Below are 18,757 nucleotides of genomic sequence, written 5' to 3'. Positions count from 1 at the left end.
ATTTAATTATTGAAGATCATTTAAAGAAAAACATTGGTATTTTTTTTTTAGTTTAAGTGACAAATAGGAACAACAGTTTTTGAAACTGGTCGTGTATTAAGAGAGAGCGCTGCAGCAGTGAAACAGGCTGTAATGTAATCCCTGCAGAAAATTGAGCACCATCAGTGTCCATCCACTAAAAGTGTTTGTTTTTGTCATTGACAGGCTCAGATTGTTATTCTAAGTGTCTGACAACATTAAGAAATGATCCCTACAGAGATAGAGCTTTGTGTTAAAGAGTCAGATTCTTTTTGTTTAACCAGAAACAGCCCTGAAATCACCCACCAGACTCCATTTAAATAAACAGTCATTTTAGTGTGTGTGTGTAGAGGCAGAATATTTTTCAGAAGTGGGTGAATTAAGGGTTAATTTAAATCTTTCCATAATGTTGTGAGAGGCTGTGTCTGAAATCATTCACTACTCACAAAGTAGGGAGTTTAATGTAGAGCATTGTAATGTAATAATTTGTGTATAACCTTATGCATTATGACGTTATGACACATCAGAGCTAGTAGCGATCCAGCTTGCTAACATTAGCTAGCATCATTAGCCCCACTCTGTACAGTAACTGAAGCATGAGAGAAGATCACCATCAGATCTTATTTTTATCTCTTCGGGGACCGATGACGACAATGGCACAAAAAAAAACTGGTACGACGAGCACAGACTGACCTCATGAACTTTTCATGTTTTCAGTATTCTTATTGTGTTATATGACGTTTTTCACAGCGTGAGTTGTTCCAGAAAATGTTTGGTTCATGCTCCAGATGTAATTCTCCGGCCTTGGAAGTTATAAAAGTTGTCTTATAAAGATAAAAGTATACAAACTTTCAGTGTCTGCTTGAGCATTCTCGGCTCTCATACGCTAAAAATGCTCTAATAAAATTGTTTATCTCACAAAAGCAGGCAGAACTGACCCCGCAACGCCCGGCTACGTTCACCGTGGGGAAAACTAAGCAAGCAGAATAAACTGAAGGATTAGTATGTGATGTCATACGGAAGTGCTTCCCTTGTCTACATGCCTCGGTGTTGCGCTGGCGTCAGTCACGTGACTTTTCCTCATTACGTTTATCCAGACCTCCACAGAAAAGAATTCTGCTGCACTTCAGAGCTTTTCCTGGGAAAAGTGTTTCAAACTTTTATGGACGCTACCTTGCTTTGCTACTGAAAAGCTGTTTGACTCCGAAAGTAGTGACGTCACCACCATGCTGCTGAGAAATGGAGTGAATTCAGTAACGTTGCTACTTGTAGTGAAGCTACTGCCCACAGCGTCCGAACAGCTGCCGCCTGGTGGGCGTCATACCGCGCTAAGGGTGCCTCTGCGTTGATGTCTGCCACGGAGGGTAGACGGATAAATGACACTTTACGAGGAAAAATATGTTGATTTCAGGGTGAGCTGTTGCTTCAAATACTTGAGTAAATCTACTTAGTTACATTCCATAACTCAAAGTAAAGTATTGAACAAAGTACCTGAATCGAACATTTTAAACTGACTCTCAGCTCTCTACTTGTTTATTTTCCACCTCTGAAGAAAAGTGGGAAACTGTCACATCTGTTGTTCTCCACCCGGATCATGTGACCCAGGAGCTGATGTCATTGCAGCACCCATTCAGCAGCTTCTCACAGCAGGGATTGTCCTCCAGCTTCCTGCCTGCTGCTCCTTCCTCTAACACAGTAGTAGCCTCACAAAGACCAAACAGTGTGTGACAACAAAAACCTCCACCACTCACTGCCGTCTCCGTCCGGATGTTCTGCATGACAAACAGCTCATATCAGTGGCGACGCGGGGCCTCGACGCTTTAAACCCTGCAGGTCTTTGGACTGTCAGAGCGCTGAGAAAAGGGTTTAAGAGTCAGAACAAAGCACACACTGTTCCTGTGTCTGGACCTCACTGTGGGGTTCAACCCCCAGTGGATTACATCATCCTGACACTGAGGAGGCGGAGAGGAGGGAAAACTGGTGTCTGCAGAGCCTGGATAGTTGGTCCCCAATCTGAGGGTCGGGACCCCACAACGGGTCGTGAGTTAGATCTAAGAGGATTAGGGGAAGGAATCAGCAGAGACTCCATGATAAAGTATTGCTGTGATTTAATCTTGATATCTCCGAAGTTCTCAGCGTGTCCTTTTAACTTCAGTTATTTTTATGACAATAAAATATAAAGGGACGTGCAAAGGTTTGGGCACCCCTGGTCAAAATTTCACTTACTGTGAAAAGTTAAGTTGAAGGTGACCTGATCTCCAAAAGACATGAAGGTAAAGATGAAACATCAATATTTTAAGCAAGCTTACTATTAACTTCAGTCTTTTACAGTTTCAAATTAAGAAACAACGAAAAGGGCCTGAAACAAAAGTCTGGGCACCCTGTATGGTCAGTGCTCAGTAGCGCCCCCTTTGGCAAGTACCAGAGCTTCTAAACACTTCATGTATCCAGCTCAGAGTCTCTCAGTTCTTGTTTGGAGGATTTTCACCCATTCTTCCTGCAAAAGGCTTCTAGCTCTGTGAGATTCTTGGGCCGTCTTCATGCTCTGCTCTTTGAACTCTATCCACAGATGTTTAATGATGTTTAGGTCGGGGGACTGTGAGGGCCACGGCCAAACCTTCAGCTGGCTCCTCTTGAGGTCGTCCGTTGTGGATTTGGAGGTGTGTTTAGGATCATTGTCCTGTTGTAGAAGCCATCCTCTCTTCATCTTCAGCTTTTTTACAGATGCTGTGATGTTTGCTCCCAGAATGAATCCATTCCTCCCTCTACCTGTGAAATCCAAAGCATCATCCATCCACCTCCATGTTTAACAGTTGGACAGGTGTCCCTTTGCTCATTGTGTCCATAAAGGTTCTGTTTTACCTTCATGAGTCCACAGGACTTGTTTCCAAAAAGCATCAGGCTTGTTCAGATGTTCCTTTGCAAACTTGTGAGGCTGAATGTTGTGGTGAGGACACAGGAAAGGTTTTCTTCTGATGACTCTTCCATGAAGGTCATATTTGTCCAGGTGTGTCTGCACAGTAGAACAGTGCACCACCACTCCAGAGTCTGAGAAATCTTCCTGCAGGTCTTTTGCAGTCAAACAGAGGTTTGATTTGCCTTTCTAACAATCCTACGAGCAGCTCTCTCAGAAAGTTTTCAGCTTGACCTCCACAGTTCCTGTTAACTGCCATTTCTTACTGACATGACCAACTGAGGAAACAGCTCCCTGAAAACACTTTGCTATCTTCTTCTAGTCTTCATCAGGTCTTTTAGTTTTCAGAGTGCTAGGCAGCTGTGTAGAGGAGCCCATGGCTGCTGGTTGTTGGGACAAGGTTTCAGGAGTCGGTTGAAATTAGCATCACCTGGCCTTTCCTAACGATGACTGTGAACAAGCCAGAGCCCTAACAAGCTCATTAAGGTCTGAGACCCTGGGAAGAGCTGTCGGAGAGCTCAGATGTCTCAGGGTGCCCAAACTTTTGCATGGTGCTGCTTTCCTTTCTTTCAACTCTAAAGTTGTACAATATAAAATTAATACACTGATCTTGCTTAAAATGTTGAAAAGCATGTTTCATCGTTAACTTCTTTTCTCAGCTGTTCCAGGTAAACTAAATATTGACCAGTGGTGCCCAGAGTTTTGCAGCCACTGTATCTAGTGGACTTAAAAAAAGCAACTTATTTCATTGGTCTTGTAGGCTACCAAAACTTTACAAGTATTTCCAATAATGATATTTTACTTGGTGTCCTTGTATCTATACATTATTGCCATGCAAAACATCACAATACTCTGCTGTATTGATTTTTTTCCCCAGACAGGACTATAACGGGTCTCAAGAAGCTAAAAAGTTTTAGCTTCAGTTGCCTAGAAATGACGATCTGTAGCTACAATGTCCTTCAGTACGCAGAAGGAAAACATTCACATGAAGTAATGATACAAAAAGAAAAGCAGAGGGAGACGTTGTTCTTCAGTAAATGATGTTTTTATTGGTCTTCACCACACTTTGTCCCTTTTAACAATAAATCCGTTTTTCTGTTTTTACCTTTTTAAGCATTTAAAGAGAGATAAAGAGAATATTGCACTTAAACAAGAGATGAAAGAAGAACCATGAAGCAGAAAGGAGGAAAAAAAGGAAACAATCACGAGGCTTTCTTTACAGCACAGCACAGCCAGGTTACATGTGCCTCCTCAGAACCGCACAGCTTAGCTTCTTAAATATACATCTTTTAAAATAGCATTTCTATGTTAAGTCAGTTTTTCTTCAGCTATTACAATACAGGAGAACTCAAAAGGTACACATGCACGTACAAGCAGGGCTCACTGGAAACCAACAGTCTTTATGATGATTTGTTTCACGGCAGACGAGTCTGAGATATTTTATATTTTCTTTTTTTTTTTCTTCTTTTTTTTTTGCACAATACGAAAATGCAGCGGTTATGTGTGAGTGTGTGTGTGTTAAGCTTTGTTTGGAAAAGGTGTGAATAATAGGAAATCCTCTATAGATAAAAATGTATCGACATGAGTGTCTGGCAGTCTGGGTTTGTGTGTGGGTTTTGTTTCTATCAGGCTTTACAGTGATGCAGTATTAAATAGGAATGCAGATTCGAGTAGGTTAACAGGGAAACACTGACGTCACAGTCAACCCTGTCTCATCCAAGAAGCCGTTAATGGATCTCTTTAAATCAGCAGGAACCTTAAACGCAACATCGTTGTCTCCTCGCTGTCTAAGAAATCCTTTGTCAAACTGTCCTCCAAAGAAAGAAACTGTGGTGGGTTTAATCTGCACACAAAGTTTTCTTCCCTGCACAGAGTCGAGATGTATTGCAGGCTGCAACACTACGCTTGTTGCTGCCAGTGCGACCGATGAGTCAGATGTATCGTATGATGCACAGTAACCAAGGCAACCAGGAGATCTAAGTCCTCCATGGAGAACGTAAAGGTAATCTGCATCTTCACATTCAAATCAACCGGAGCTGCTGAGGTTCAGGCTCCCTGCAGCCCTCTGCTTTTTAAAGAGCTGTCGCCTTTATGTACATGCGTCTGTCGTACATGCATCACTAGAGGAGTCGAGGGAATAAAATATCATACACAGGAATATCTGGATTCTTTTTTCTTATTTTAATGTGGATCATAAAATAGCAACCCTGGTGAGGCGTGTTGGTCCTGTCGTTTGTTGGATAGTTAGTTTTGTTCCTGGTTAAAATCTATTAAAGTACTCAAAACTTATCAAAATATAAAATCATCAATATCAAATTAAAAGCACGTCTACGCATAATATTAAAAGTCTTACTTAAAAACACCCACTGATTTACCACTGAAAGGAAGTAAGTGACACAATTTAAAAACATTAAGTTGAGGTGATTGTGGCTAAAAACTATTTTTGCAAGACAAACTATATTTTCCGCAATAATTCAAAGTAACTAGAAGAAACCAGCACAGTGCAAATGCTGTAATTGTACATTTTATGTTGCTAAATTTAAGACTGCTTTCAGTTTTGCACACTGGTTACTGTTTGTGCTTCTCCGAGTGGCAGCTCCGGGAAAACGCAACGGCTGAAATACTGAGTTGGTGCTTTAAAAGTGCCATTTTACGCTCAATATGTACAAATCGGACCTTTTTGTGCGCTGACGTTCTCGCAGACAAAACTCAACAACAACAGAGGAGACCAGCTCGCCGACGGAGCCGTGGACACACCCCACGTACAGCCCGTTCTCACTCCCAACTCGTCAAATATCGCCACTTTGTTGGTGATCTCGTCGTCACAGAGGCATCTTTTGCAGCGATATGATTTACAGCTGGTGCGTCAGTTTTAGAGGCAGTGGGCAACAACCAAACTCGTCCATTAGCACCGCTTTGTCAGTGGACGCTGGTGCCAGACAGGGACACACAGAGGCACCCTTTGCGGGGGTGTGATTTGCACCAGTCAGCAGTTTGTAACACCGCCTGAAACTACCGTAGCGTAAAGAGCAGCAAAAAGGCAGGGAGGGAGGGGAAGCGGACGGGCCAAACAAACTCTGGTCTTTCATCCAAGATCCTGCTCTTTGGTTCCCGTGTGAAGTTTAAGCCAAACCATGATTTTTTTTATCCTTCACCAGGTGTTTTTGTTGCCTAAACTGAAGGAAATCAACCTTAAAACAAAGTGTTTTACCTACAGTGTAAATTTATTTTGAAAAAGACTAAGTAAGGAGCAGAAAGTGTACATTTCCTGTGAAAAGGGAAGCGCAAACTGGCACGCCAACCCTCAAAGTCCAAAGCAGACGGAGGAGGGTATCTAGCATGTCATATTTTAACGTGTATGTCCACTGACAAACCGGCGGTATTTGCCAAGTCAGGATGAGAACGTGTCGGCACGTACCTCAAATTTCTACAACGAAAAACAGACTTCATTTCCCTTCCAGCACAGCGGGACAGAAAGGCACATGTGGGTGACAGTCTAACCTCTAACCATCAATCCAACCGACCACCTTTTGTTCACCAGGCAAACACAATCTCTCCTCGCAACCACATGTTCCTGTTGTTGTAGTGGAATACATTCTTCATCACAGCTTTTGTATAAAGGTCTTTGCAGACATGACGTTCGTCGACCTCCCTCTTAATGAGCTTTGGGTGCCGTTCTGTATGTAAAGATATAAACAGGTAGAATCCAAAGATTAGGATGATGGATTTGTACTTTTGTTTTTTGTTTTTTTTGTACTTGTATCGCCGCCTCTGCCTTCAGTTCTCCTCATGATCCTCTGCAACGATATGTTAACTGGAAAGACACTGAAAAAATACACCAAAGACTACAGAAACAATTATAGAGAGAAACATATTGGTCAAATTCACCGTAAGAAAGAACAGCCACCGAGAAATTCTTACTGTAACGATTGATTTCCACTCTGAGAGAACCGTGGAAATGTCATAAGTCACTACGATACAGATTTCTGAATATGGTCTTCCCTATGCTACGGCAAATATACTCAAAAGACATATTTTTCTATCTCACTATGTCAGTAGGAGGCACGAAGTTCAACACTGGGACTGGAAAATAGAGGAGAGTTTAGTAAAACAAATCACAGTTAGCCTGTAACGATGATTTTCTATCAGCAAATGTTTTAAATTGATCACCTTTATTGTGAAAGGCTCCATGTTCGGGATTCAGTGGGAGAATTTTTTATTTGCTGGCTTTAAAGTGCGCAAACTTGTGCTTTAATTTGGGCCAATTAAGCAGCCAAATATTAATTTTCTATGTGACACTTTTTAAAATCTTTTTATCATACAATGGGCATTTTGTCTCGGCCGATAAACAAAGACTCAGTTGTCTCACAGGAAGTGGGAAAGAGACGAGTTAAGGGACAGAAAAAAAGCACTCTCCCTTTTACAGGACTGAGAAATAATAATAATGTAACTCTGAGGACATTGTTCAGAAAACTACCATTATAATACAAACGGTGAAAGCCACGACAAGCTTAGAAATTAATTAAAATCTTGAAAAAAATAGACAGTTATCCAGGTCTGTTTCTGCTTTGGGTCAAGCGCCCACAGCAGAAGCAGATTTGCATATCAGGCTATAGAGAAGAGCAATTAAAACCAGATCGACAGAGGGGAGGCCAGGAGGAGGGAGACAGGACACGAGGCTCTTAAAACTCGATCTTGCAGGCGGGGAAGGACTCGTCCTGCATGACCACGGTGCTGCTGGAGGCCAGGACCATGATGTTGAGCTCCTGCTGCCTCTCGTGAGTCTGCTGGTACCAGTCACGGGTCACCTCCGTGTCGTGGGTCGGGATCAGCGTCACCTGAGAGACGAGACAAGAGATCAGAGAGTGTCAGCAGGAAGTAGTGTGATAGCGAACGTGGACATTTGTGGAACTGCCATAAATGAACACTTTGCTTTCTCTTGTCAAGAGCTGGTAGACTCAAATAAAAAAATACATAAAATACAGAAGTATGTGAAAATCTGCTTTAGGTCAGACACTGTTTTGTGGGTCAGTCAGTAGGTTTACATGCACAGTTACGACTAGACCATTTTATTGGCCTACTGTCCTTGTCCCAGTATACAAGCACGGGAGGGTAATCCATTTATTGAGCCAAGTTTGTGCGACTCCTCTACGATAGGTGGAGATATGCCCCCTTTCAGCTTGTTACCGTGTGTTCCCACCAAACGCGATGAGCGATTTACTCGAGTAAATGAAAATTCATCGCGCTACTCGCTCGAGTTTGGACGCTGGGCCATTTTTAGTAAAATTTGTGTTATCGCGTCAGACACGTGAGTACGAGCCCGCCCATTTTCACTAGATAACAACAACATTACTTCCGCCATTTCTTTCTCTCATCGACCATGGCTGAGATCACCACGATCGCTGCACTGTACCTGCTCTGGAGGTCCCAGATTCGACTGAGGGCCAAACGCCGCCGTCGGTTCTGGGTGCATGATACCCTGCGGGGGCGCACTGAGCTCGGCGAGTTCCACCGTCTCCTACAGGAGCTCCGCCTGGACGACAGTCGGTTCCAGCGGTACTTCAGGCTGACTGCTGCCCAGTTTGAAGACCTGCTAGCTAGGGTTGGCGCCAGGATCTCCCGGCAGGACACCAACTACAGGTGCTCCATTTCAGCTGCGGAGCACCTGTCAGTAATGTAAATAGGTTCATTTTGTCTACTCAAATTAAATTCAGCGTAGAAAGGTTTCTTTTTTTCCAGACACCTGTCACCTGTCCATCTGTCTCCGGTGAGTAGCAGTTTATTGTTGTGTCAACAACTGGACGTCAGGGCGTCAAGACGTCACTGACGTCATGACGCCAGTGACGTCGGGAGAATCTCAACACTGATTGGCTTTCGCGGCACAGCGTCACGCGAATTCGCCTCAAAAGTTCAATATTTTCAACTCGAGTGATGAGGCGATGGACGCGAATTTCGCGGCTATTGCGCCGCGCCTACGCGTCTATCGCAGCGCGCTAGACGCGTCCATCAAGCCTCCCAGCGCGAATTTGCATCTAATCGCGTCTTTGCATTGACTTTGTATGTAATCTCGATGTGTGAATTTGCGAATTCGCGTTTGGTGGGTACACAACATTAGTATTGGACCTTTTTCCTGTTGACCTATTACATCACAGACCAAACAATGGACAAACAAGTTAGCTACGGTTAGCTAGCAGCTAACTGGTATTTAAAAATATTCAACTCATTCAGCTGACACATGAACTGTGTCCCCTCGTCCGTCCAAAAAGTCACGGCTCTGGATGTAGATTTCTCCATGTTGTTACCGGCTTCTTCTTCTCTTACACATTTAATGCTATTGGACTTCCGGGTCAAAGCCCGGGGCGGAAACTGTGGAGCATGCTCAGAGCGCCTCGGCTAGTTTGGGTCTGATTGACTGTATACATGCAGGAGGAATTCAACTCCCGATCACATTACCTAGGTGTGTTAGTTCATTTTGTGAAATTCAATTTAGTGCGATTTCAGTCAGACTAACAAAATAAATGGATTTTCTCTAATGTCATGTAAATGTACTGAGTCTAAAGTATTTTTGGTTGGACTGCAGCAGGCAGGGCCAGCCCTGAACTCAAAAGCCTGTCCGTGGGTGAGTGATGAAGTTACACCATTGTTTGGACTGAGTGATGAAGTAATTGTTAGTGTTCTCCCCATTGACTGTTGCACTGACAGTCCTGTATTACTGTATCCATGTAGTGCCTAGCTATAATCCTATAATCCTTCAGATCGTCATGAATTCAAACCCTGTTTTTGATACTATTTGTGGTCAGTCATTTTTGAACACCCTCCATTGTAACCTGACAGTGTAACATCACCTACTGTATAATCAGCCCAGTCACCAGAAAAAAATATTGGAACTGCATGTTTCCACAAACCACCAATATGTTACACTTCATCCATCCATCCATTTTCATCCGCTTATCTGGGGCTGGGTCGCAGGGGCAGCAGGTGAAGCGAAGCACCCCAGACGTCCCTCTCCCCAGCAACGCCTTCCAGCTCCTCCTGGAGGATCCTGAGGCGTTACCAGTCCAGATCAGATATGTTATCCTTCAAGTATGTTCTGGGTCTGCCCCGGGGCCTCCTACCAGTGGGACATGCCTGAAACACCTCTAACAGGAGGTGCCCAGGAGGATCCTGATCAGATGCCTAAATAACCTCAACTTTGACATGAAGGAGCAGCGGCTCTACTCCGAGCTCCCTCCAGATGTCTGAGCTCCTCCCCCTATCTCTAAGGCCCACAGAGGAAACTAATTTTGGCCACGACCTCATTCTTCTGGTCATTACCCAGAGCTCATGACCATAGGTGAGGGTTAGGATATAGATCGACCAGTAAATCGAAATCAAAGTTAATCATAAATACATCTTCACCTCGGCAGTCTGGTGCAGCGCGCATCACTGCAATGCATCCATGAGTTATTAATGTTTGGTATTTAGTTTCACTACAGAAACAATTATAGTGAGAAACATCATCACTGTAGCCTGAGTGTCAGACTGAAGCTCTCAGAACCTTCAGTCTGACATCGCCTCCATTGAAGGCGATTTACAAGGGGGAGGGAATTTGATTTTTCCCTAACCAATCAGTAGAGATCAACGACTCACCCAGAATCTGACGTCATTAGTATCCATGCCTCGGAGGTGCCGAAAACAAGCGAGCATTGCTCGTTTAAAATGTCTCCGTCGTCGTGCACGCCCAGCTGCATCGCCGTTAAATCCAGTTTAGCAGCTTCCTTTATTTGATCCTCCATTAACGCGAGTAGTGGCGAAATACCTCGATAGCATCGTTAATGTGGTCTGTAGGATCTGTAGCGGTCGCCATTGTTGCTATCCTCACCAGTTACCCACCGTCGTACAGCTTGACATCAACGTGGCGCTGATTGGCTAATCTCTAGACCCGCCCCCACCCCCGGCGTTCATTGGTCTGTCCATCGTTTGGACGAGATAAATCGCAAATTCATTGCAGTATGCCAGACCAGAGATGCAAGCCTACTCAGTTGAGTGGGCGGGGTCTATGGTCTGGAACCAGGCTATCATCACTGCTAACTTCAACAATGTTAAATGTTCTGTTAACTGTTTTTGTACCTTACTCTAAGTCAGGTTTTTACCAGCTCTCCCTTTTGCGTAACTCTAAACTTTAAACTTCATTTTGTGTGTGAAAATCATTTAGTTTGTTGGTTAAAATGAAGCGTTTGGAAGCAAAAGGCATAAAGAACTCTTAGAACAGAAGTTAGCTTCAGCGAGTTGGAAATGTTACCTGCAGGTTTGATCCCCACTGAGCTTTGCCATCCAGCAGTGCATCCAGGACTCCTCGGCTTGGTTCTCCACTTGCTGCATCGTTCCCGCTCACCACATAGTACGCAGAACGAATGCGTTTAAAAAACTCTTGGTCCACGTTCTTGGCACTGCAGTGGTTGGGAATGTAGGCCAAGTCCACATAAATAGGGAGGCCAGAAGCAGCTGCAGAGCCGGACTTCTGAGAACCTGGAGTAGAGAATGAAAGTAAACCGTCACTACGTGCAAAACACATTTATCTTACTAAATCTGTGCTGTAGAGTTTTACGTCATTTATATGTGAAAAGCTTTTACCTTTTGAACCATTTGCTCACCTGAACTGCTCTTGACTCCGTTAGTCAGCCCTTTGCCGGGGTTGTAGCTCGACCTGGAGAGGTCATCGTCTTTGGAGCCCTGTCCGTCTGACAGACGAGACATACGCGAGCTCTTGTCTGTGTCCTTCTTCTTCAGCGAGGTGCTGCGAGGAGACGGCGTCTGTTTGACAGGCATGGGGGACCTCTTGCGCCTGGCTGGGGATGATGATTTGGTTTTCCCCGAAGTCTTCTTTAAGCCCTTGGCTTTTGGCTCTTTCTTAACCAAGCCATTTTCCAAAGAGTCAGGATCCACCATGCAAACGTCTGGGCGTGGGGGGTGAGGGCAGGGGTCCATGAGGGGAGCAGGAGGAGGGTCATTGCTCCTCCTAGAGGAATGATGGCTGCCTCCTCCTGAGGCAGATAATTTATCAGCAGGCATGTAGTCTGCATCCTCATCTGAGTCCATGTTGCCTTCACCAGTGGCCGAGGGGTATTCCTCAGTGCCTGGAGGCACATCAGAGTCTGACTGTGAGTTTAAAGACTCGCTGACGGAGGTGGGCGGTGTGTCCTCTGTGGCCAGACCGAGCCCTGCTGACATGCCACCAGTGTGGTGCAGAGAGCTGCTGTCCCTGCTATGAGACTGGTGATGATGAGGCTGTTTGTGAGCTCGTCTCTTGACCGACAGATCGTGATCATCGCCCTCCTGTGATTGGTCACTTCTGCGTCCATGCTCCTCATCATCCTCGTCACTGGATAACTGCCGCATACATGGGTTAATGAAGGAAGGGGAGAGGTCATGTTTGGACTGCCTGTACTCGGAGGAGGAATATCCAGGAGAGCTGCGGCTGGTATACAAGGAGGTGGCTCCCATGGGCACATCACCAGCGAGATCCTGATCGCTGTCATCATCATCATCATCCTGCCCTCCTTGGCTGCACTCTTCAGCGTAGAATGGTGCGCGAAACGGCTGATCGGTTGAAGAGAGTGACAGCGGGCGGGCAGGATGCTCTGGCTCCATCTCACACTCCTCCTCAAACTCATCATCATGACGGTAATGAGGAGGGGAGTCTCCGGGAACCATCCCCATCTGGGGCTTTGACATCTCCCACTCATAAGAACTCCTGTAAGCTGCTGCTCCCTCTCTGGGCTCCACTTTGGCTGGGCCTGAAGCTGCACCACTGGCTGCTGCTGCTCCAGCAGGGAGGGCGGAGCTTGTGCTGACCTCCATGGGGCCGTTGACTGTATCTGGCTTGCTGGCCTGGAGAGGTGAGGGCATGTAGGAGCCGAGAACATCGGGGAGTGCACCAGCTGTCTTTTCACTGATGGCTGGAGCAACAGGCTTGTCAGAGAATGAGAGGCTACCAGCCAGGCCACTGGAAGGCGACCTGCGAGTCATCTCACGCATGTACGCCTCCTCATCCTCCTCCTCACTGCTGTCAGTCTCCTCAAAGTAATGCTTGCCTTCTATGTCTGGACGTGGTGAGGAAGTCACGCCAAACAGAGCGGCACTGGCTGCCTCTTTGTCCTTGGAGAGTTCTGAAGGTTGAGCAAACGGTCCTGCTGAGGCCCCAAACCCAACAGCTGTGTCCAGCTTGGACCCTTCAGACCAATCAGCCTTATAGAAGCATTCAGATTGAGGGCCTTTGTCCGTAATGCCACCTGATGTTGTATGATCCTTCTTGTCTTCAGCAGAGACAGCAGATGAGAGCGAGGGAAAGGATTTGACCTCCTCAAATGGGCTGAGGGGAGAGAAGCGAGCTAAACTGGAGGTGGACTCAGCCGTGGTTGTAGCTGTGATCTGTTTCTCAGACACTTCTAAGTAGTCATCTTTGGCGCCAGCTGAGCCAGGGAAGGGGGGATCCATGACCAATGAGTGTTCATCTTTAAAGGAGGAGTACTCAAAGAGAGGCTCAGCAGGCGTCTCCAGCTCCTCTCCGAACTGACGGCTGGTGGAGAGGGAGCCCGAGGTGGAGGAGGAGTAGCTATAAGCTGAAGAGGAGGAATACGCGGGGGCAGCAGTGGTCGTGTACTGGAAGCTTGTGTCCAGTGATCTCTTACTCAGAAGGTCTGGTGTCTTCTGTTTCTCAAAATCAGGATCAGCTCTGTCATTTTGGTAATAACTGCCCTCTGTTGATTTCAAAGTGAAATCGTCTTTACCTTTGTCGGTGGTCTGACTTGCTAAAAATGAGTCTTTCTCACTGCTTCCATATGAGTACTCAAACCCTGAGGAGTAGCCAGAGAAACCCGTAGCGCCTAAATCCGTTGGCTTTGAACTGAGGGATGAGGAGTCAATCTTCGCTTCCTGTTCAGTCTTTGTGAGTGAGCCAGAGCTACTCGGCTTCCCCTGGCTGTTGTAGCCGTATCCAGCCATAGAAACCATAAATTCAGGCCTATTGGAGCCAAACATTTCACTGACTGGACTTTTTACTTCCTTCTCAGACTTCTCTTTGGCGCCTTTCTCCATATCAGAATCAACAGCCCCTTCGTCTTCCTCCTCCTCCTCCTCCTCTTCATCTTCCTCGTCCTCCTCGTCATCATCGACAACTTCATCATCATCATAGTCCTCCTCATCCCTTGCAGTTAGTTTTCGCATATCGACCTCCAAACACGCTCCTTTCTCACCATAGCCTGTGACAGCAGGTTTGCCTTCATCAAACGCTGTCATTGAGGAGTACGTCTGGGGCTTGGTGTCAGTCGGGCTCTTAAAAGATGAGTCTTTTTCTGATGATAAAGAAGTGGACGAGGCCTCAGGTCTGTCAGCCACTGAAGGGAATCGGCTCCCTGTGCTGTACTCAAATGTTTCCTTTCCTTTGACCTCTTCAAACGGAGGTGTAGCAGAAGGGCTCTTGGAGTCGAGCCATGATGATGTTGAGGACTCTTTTCCGTAAGAGGCGGTAAACTCCTCCTTCTCTGACATCTTGTCTGTGGATGGTAACGGGGAGGGGTGCTCAGGTTTTTGGGAATCCTCTTCACCTTTTACAGTGTCCTTCTCCACTTTATCTAAGGACTCCTGACGATATGAATCAGAGTCCACTGAGCCATAAAAGTCACTGTAGGAGAATGTTTTGCCGTGCACATAGGGCGTGTCCTGTCTAATATATATAGCCTTTTCTTTGGGCTCCTTCTCTGGGAAATTATAGAGACTGAAATGAACACTTTTCTCAGGCTCTTTTAAAGAGACATCTGTTTTCTCTGTGCTCTCATCTGGCCTCACCCCACCTGGGAAATCATCGTCTTTTTCATCTTCATCTTCATCTTCATCTGAGAACATCACTTGAGGTTTTGGTTTCTCCTCTGTGCTAAAAGACACCTGTATCTTGTCGGAGCCCTTGACTTCTGTTTCTATCTTTTCAGATTTTGCCTCAGAGCCGAAGTCGTCATCCAAGAAGCACCCCTCTTTTGCCTCCATCAGTTTGGCCTTAACAGTCGGCTGCAGATCCTTTTTGGCGTAATAATCATCCTCTTCCTCGTTGGATTCTTCAGACTCTTCAGACGGTGTCTTGTCACCTTCCAGACCAATATAAGCGGTACTGTCTAAGATAGTGACAGATTTCTGGGAGTCAGCTTTAACACCGATCAATGCTTCATCTTTGTCTTCTGTCTTAAAGGGTTTCTCTTCTGTCGGAGAGTAGCCGCTGCTTGTAGGCACAGATTGAGTGGGTGAAGCCAGTTTCATGGTGCTGTCATCTGGACTTACACATCTCTCCTCACTCTCCTGCCTGGAGTGGGACTCTAACCCTGGGGAAAAAGATGGAGGGGGTGAAAAAGGCTTTACATCAGCACCAGTCTTAAATTCCTCTGTGCTAAAGAGAGACTGGTTGTCTTTGACAGCCTGCGTGGAAGAGAAGAGAGGAGAAGGAGGAGAAACAGCAGCAGAGGGAGATTTCTGCTTCTCCTGTTGCATCATGAAGGCTGCATGTTCGTAGCCTTCTTGGAGTTTACCAAGAGGGATGTCAACGTTTGGAGTCTGGTCCTCGTCCTCGTCTTCCTCATCGTCCTCTTCGTCGTGGACTGTTTTGATCTTTGCATCAGGTTCTATCTCAGGAACGTTGGGCTGGAACTCGTCAGAGGAAGGAGACTTAAAGCACTTGTCATCCTCCAGAGAGGAGGTGGGTGAGATGGTTCCTGCTGAGTGGAGATAGTCCTTCCCCTGGGCAGCCTCTGCACGGGAGGGGATACTGTTGATTGTGTCAAGCAGGAGAGAGTTCTTCCCGCCTTCCTCGGTCTGAGGCGCTGTCACAGAGGTGATCGACTGGTCCTCAGCTACAGACGTGGCAAAGGACGACAGCTTGTCATATTCTGTGATGGATGTTGCTGAGGAGATGTGCTCCTCTTCCGCAAGAGGAGCAGCAATGATGGCGGGGTAGGGTGCAAGCTCAGGTTCTGGCGCTCCCGTGAAGGCTTTGGGTTTGACATCGGACACAGCAGAGGACTTCATCTCTTTTATACCATGCATCGAGTCAAAGGTACCAGGGACGTCAGGGACGGAGACGTCATAGGAGCCCACATCATAACGCAACTGTGGGATCCTATCCTCTGGTTCCTCATGGATCTCCTCATCAGAGATAGTCTGCTCAGTCTCAGAGTAACCGGGGATGGTCTCGTCTTGGATGAAGGAGAATTGCTCCGAGGCGGAGGCTGCTACTTGCCCTGACAGGGCTGTGGTTGATAAAGGTTTGGGCTCAGCTGGCTTGGCGTCCCACTCCTTTCCAGTTTTTTCCTTCTTCACCTCCTCTGTTTTATATTTCAGGACTTCGTCATCTTCTGTTCCTTCAAATTCGGCTTTTTCAATGACATCACCCTCCTCCTCTGAGCTGTCACTCTTCTTTGATCTGTCTTTCATGTCGTCCTTTGCAGGGTATTTGTCATATTTCTCCATTTTCTCCTCTTCATACTTCTTGTCAAAGCCATCGCTTGTTTCCTTCTTTTCAGTGGCTGCAGCTTGTACTGATACACCCTTGTCTTTGCTGTCTTCCTCTTGTTTGACAGGGGATTTGGGTGAAGTGGATTTTATCTCAGCAGCTGGGGATGTGACTTTCTCATCAGGGAAGGAAGGACCTTTAGTATCTGTGTACAGTGAATGCTCAGACATGACATCATTCTGGATTGGCTCAGACTTAACTTTGGACAGCTCTTCTTGTTTCAGAGCCTCAAAGTCCTCAGTGAGGTCCTCTGGGGAGGACACGATGGACCTGTCAGCCAAAGCTGCTGCTGCGATCTCCTCAGGGATGTTCTTTGGGACTGGCTTTTTCTCATTTGCTTCCTCTTTAACTGCTTTATTTTTATCAGCTTTGGGCTTAGCCTGAGTCTTAGCCTTATGCAGAGTTTTCCTCACTTCAGGGGTGAGCGGCTTCAGGTCAGGTTTAGTGATTTTCCTCAGCTCCGGTTTACTGGGATCCTTCTTTTTATCCTCTTTGGCTTTACTTTCTTTTTTCTCTTCTTTTCTTATATTTTCATCTTTCTTCACTTTCTCTTTCTTAATTTCTTTTTTCTCTTTGTCTTTCTTTTCATCCATCTTGGACGCTTTCTCGTGCTTGGCAGTTTTTTCCTTGGATATTTTCTTTTTCTCTGTCTTGCCGGTCACAGGTGCCACCTCGCTGTTTTTCTGTTGTTTGGTGGCTTTTAGACTTTCACTTTTAGGTTTTTTCTCTTCCTTCTTTTCCACTTTATTCTCTTTAATGATTTCACCCTTGGGCTCTTCCTCCTGCCCACCAGCTTCTTTCTTTGCTGTTTTAGAGTGTGGTTTGGGTGAAGACTTGAGGCTCTCTTTGCTGTCAGTTCTTGATCTCATTTTAGTCTGTTTGATGATGGGAGGAGGTGCACCGGATGATATGTCTTTTTGAGTGGCCACTGGGTAACGCAGGAAGTCCAGGTGTTTCAGTTTCTCTAGGCCCTCGAAGATTTTATTCTGCGGTGCATTTCCAGGGAAGAGCACCCTGACGATCTTTTCTGTTGGACGGTGAGGAATCCAAACAATGAGAGCAGTGACTGATGTCAAATATGGAACAGATATTTCTCCCTCTTTACCATTGGCCATCATAATCCCTGTCTTGGCTTTGCTGTTCCCAGCCCATTTCTGCATTAAAAACTGCATCTCTTTGCTCTCCTTTACAGGGTTTAAGACATACATGTCTAACTTTCCCACCCCAAGTTTGTGGAAAAGTGTGATGGGCTCAATGGTGTTGCTGACTACCCTGTGAAGAGGCTCTGGTGTGATACCGAGCTTGTTGAGGTACTGCAATGTAAGAGATGCCTCCTCAATGCTTCGCTTCACTTTCAGCGTAGACTCCGGCATCCGCAGCTTCTCTGGGACGTTGAAAAACACGATCCCAAGCTCAGGAGAGATCAGGTTCTTCATCCAGTCACCATTGCTGCTGGAGCCAGATCCTTGGTTGCGCTCCTCCTCTTGCTCTGCAATCTTCCTCTGGAACAAACCATTAATGCCAGGGAGGTTGTCTGCACCAATATGGGTGAGCAGAACCGAGTCAATCCTGTCCAGGTGGCGAACCAGCTTCCAGAAGCAAGACTTCCGATCCGACCCTCCATCCACCAGGATGTTGAATCCATTGACAGCAAACAGAGCAGAGTCTCCCCTGCCTCCAGGGAAGATGTAGCAGCATGGCTTGGACAGCTTCAGAAAGCCTCCAGAGGTCGGGGGCTCCAGGAGGTCAAAGGACGACGGCACATCCACTGTCTCTGAGACGTACTCGGTGAACTCTGTGACTCCGTCCATGTTGGGAAGGTGAGGTTCAGGGTTCAGGCGGTATTCCAGAAGATTTTGAAGCGACTGTTGCTCCTGGCTTTGGCCAAGGGAGCTCCAGCCCCCGTCTCCCTGACAGGAAACAGTAAGCCTGGACGGCTGCTCTGAGGAGGCGCTGGACAGAAGTTCAATCACCTGGGAACACAGCAACAGTGAAAAACAACCTAAAATAACTGTAGATTTACAGAAGTTGATCCAGACATTGTAAAGAAGTATTCAAAGAGAAAGTGCACTCGGCTTACTTGAGGGTTGGAGATGATGTCAGAGAAGTGTTGCCAGGTGAAGGCTCCACCTTGCAGTAGGATGTCACCTCCCTGCTCAGAGCCTTGGCCGCTCAATATCAGCAACTTATTTCCCGCAAAGTCAGTGATCAAAGTGCGAATCTAGGCAGAGTACAAAATAACCAACTATAATACAGCTAACAAAAATGCTTTGTCATAAAAAGTCAACATC

The 18,757-nt window shown here is 46.1% G+C and overlaps 2 protein-coding genes across 4 annotated transcripts in view; both read right to left on the bottom strand.

Annotated features, from left to right (window-relative positions):
• The window catches only part of LOC126393455 (CUGBP Elav-like family member 1), a 377,556-nt gene that overhangs the window by 97,890 nt on the left and 260,909 nt on the right, over nt 1-18,757 (bottom strand). The window lies entirely within an intron of this gene.
• map1aa (microtubule-associated protein 1Aa) overlaps nt 3,961-18,757 on the bottom strand; it is a 64,555-nt gene continuing 49,758 nt past the window's right edge. For all 3 annotated transcript variants that reach the window (XM_050046454.1, XM_050046531.1, XM_050046601.1), the window contains 4 exons: nt 18,547-18,687; nt 11,566-18,439; nt 11,214-11,440; nt 3,961-7,770 (listed from right to left, as the gene is read on the bottom strand). In XM_050046454.1, the coding sequence (XP_049902411.1) occupies nt 7,615-7,770; nt 11,214-11,440; nt 11,566-18,439; nt 18,547-18,687 (7,398 nt within the window). In that variant the 3' untranslated portion in view covers nt 3,961-7,614. The remainder of the gene's footprint in view (nt 7,771-11,213; nt 11,441-11,565; nt 18,440-18,546; nt 18,688-18,757) is intronic.

The sequence above is a fragment of the Epinephelus moara genome, chromosome 1 (genome assembly GCF_006386435.1).
Source record: "Epinephelus moara isolate mb chromosome 1, YSFRI_EMoa_1.0, whole genome shotgun sequence".
In the NCBI taxonomy this organism is placed as follows: Eukaryota; Metazoa; Chordata; class Actinopteri; order Perciformes; family Serranidae; genus Epinephelus; species Epinephelus moara.
Note: the sequence above shows the minus strand (reverse complement) of the source record. Positions and strands in the feature narration are given on the sequence as shown.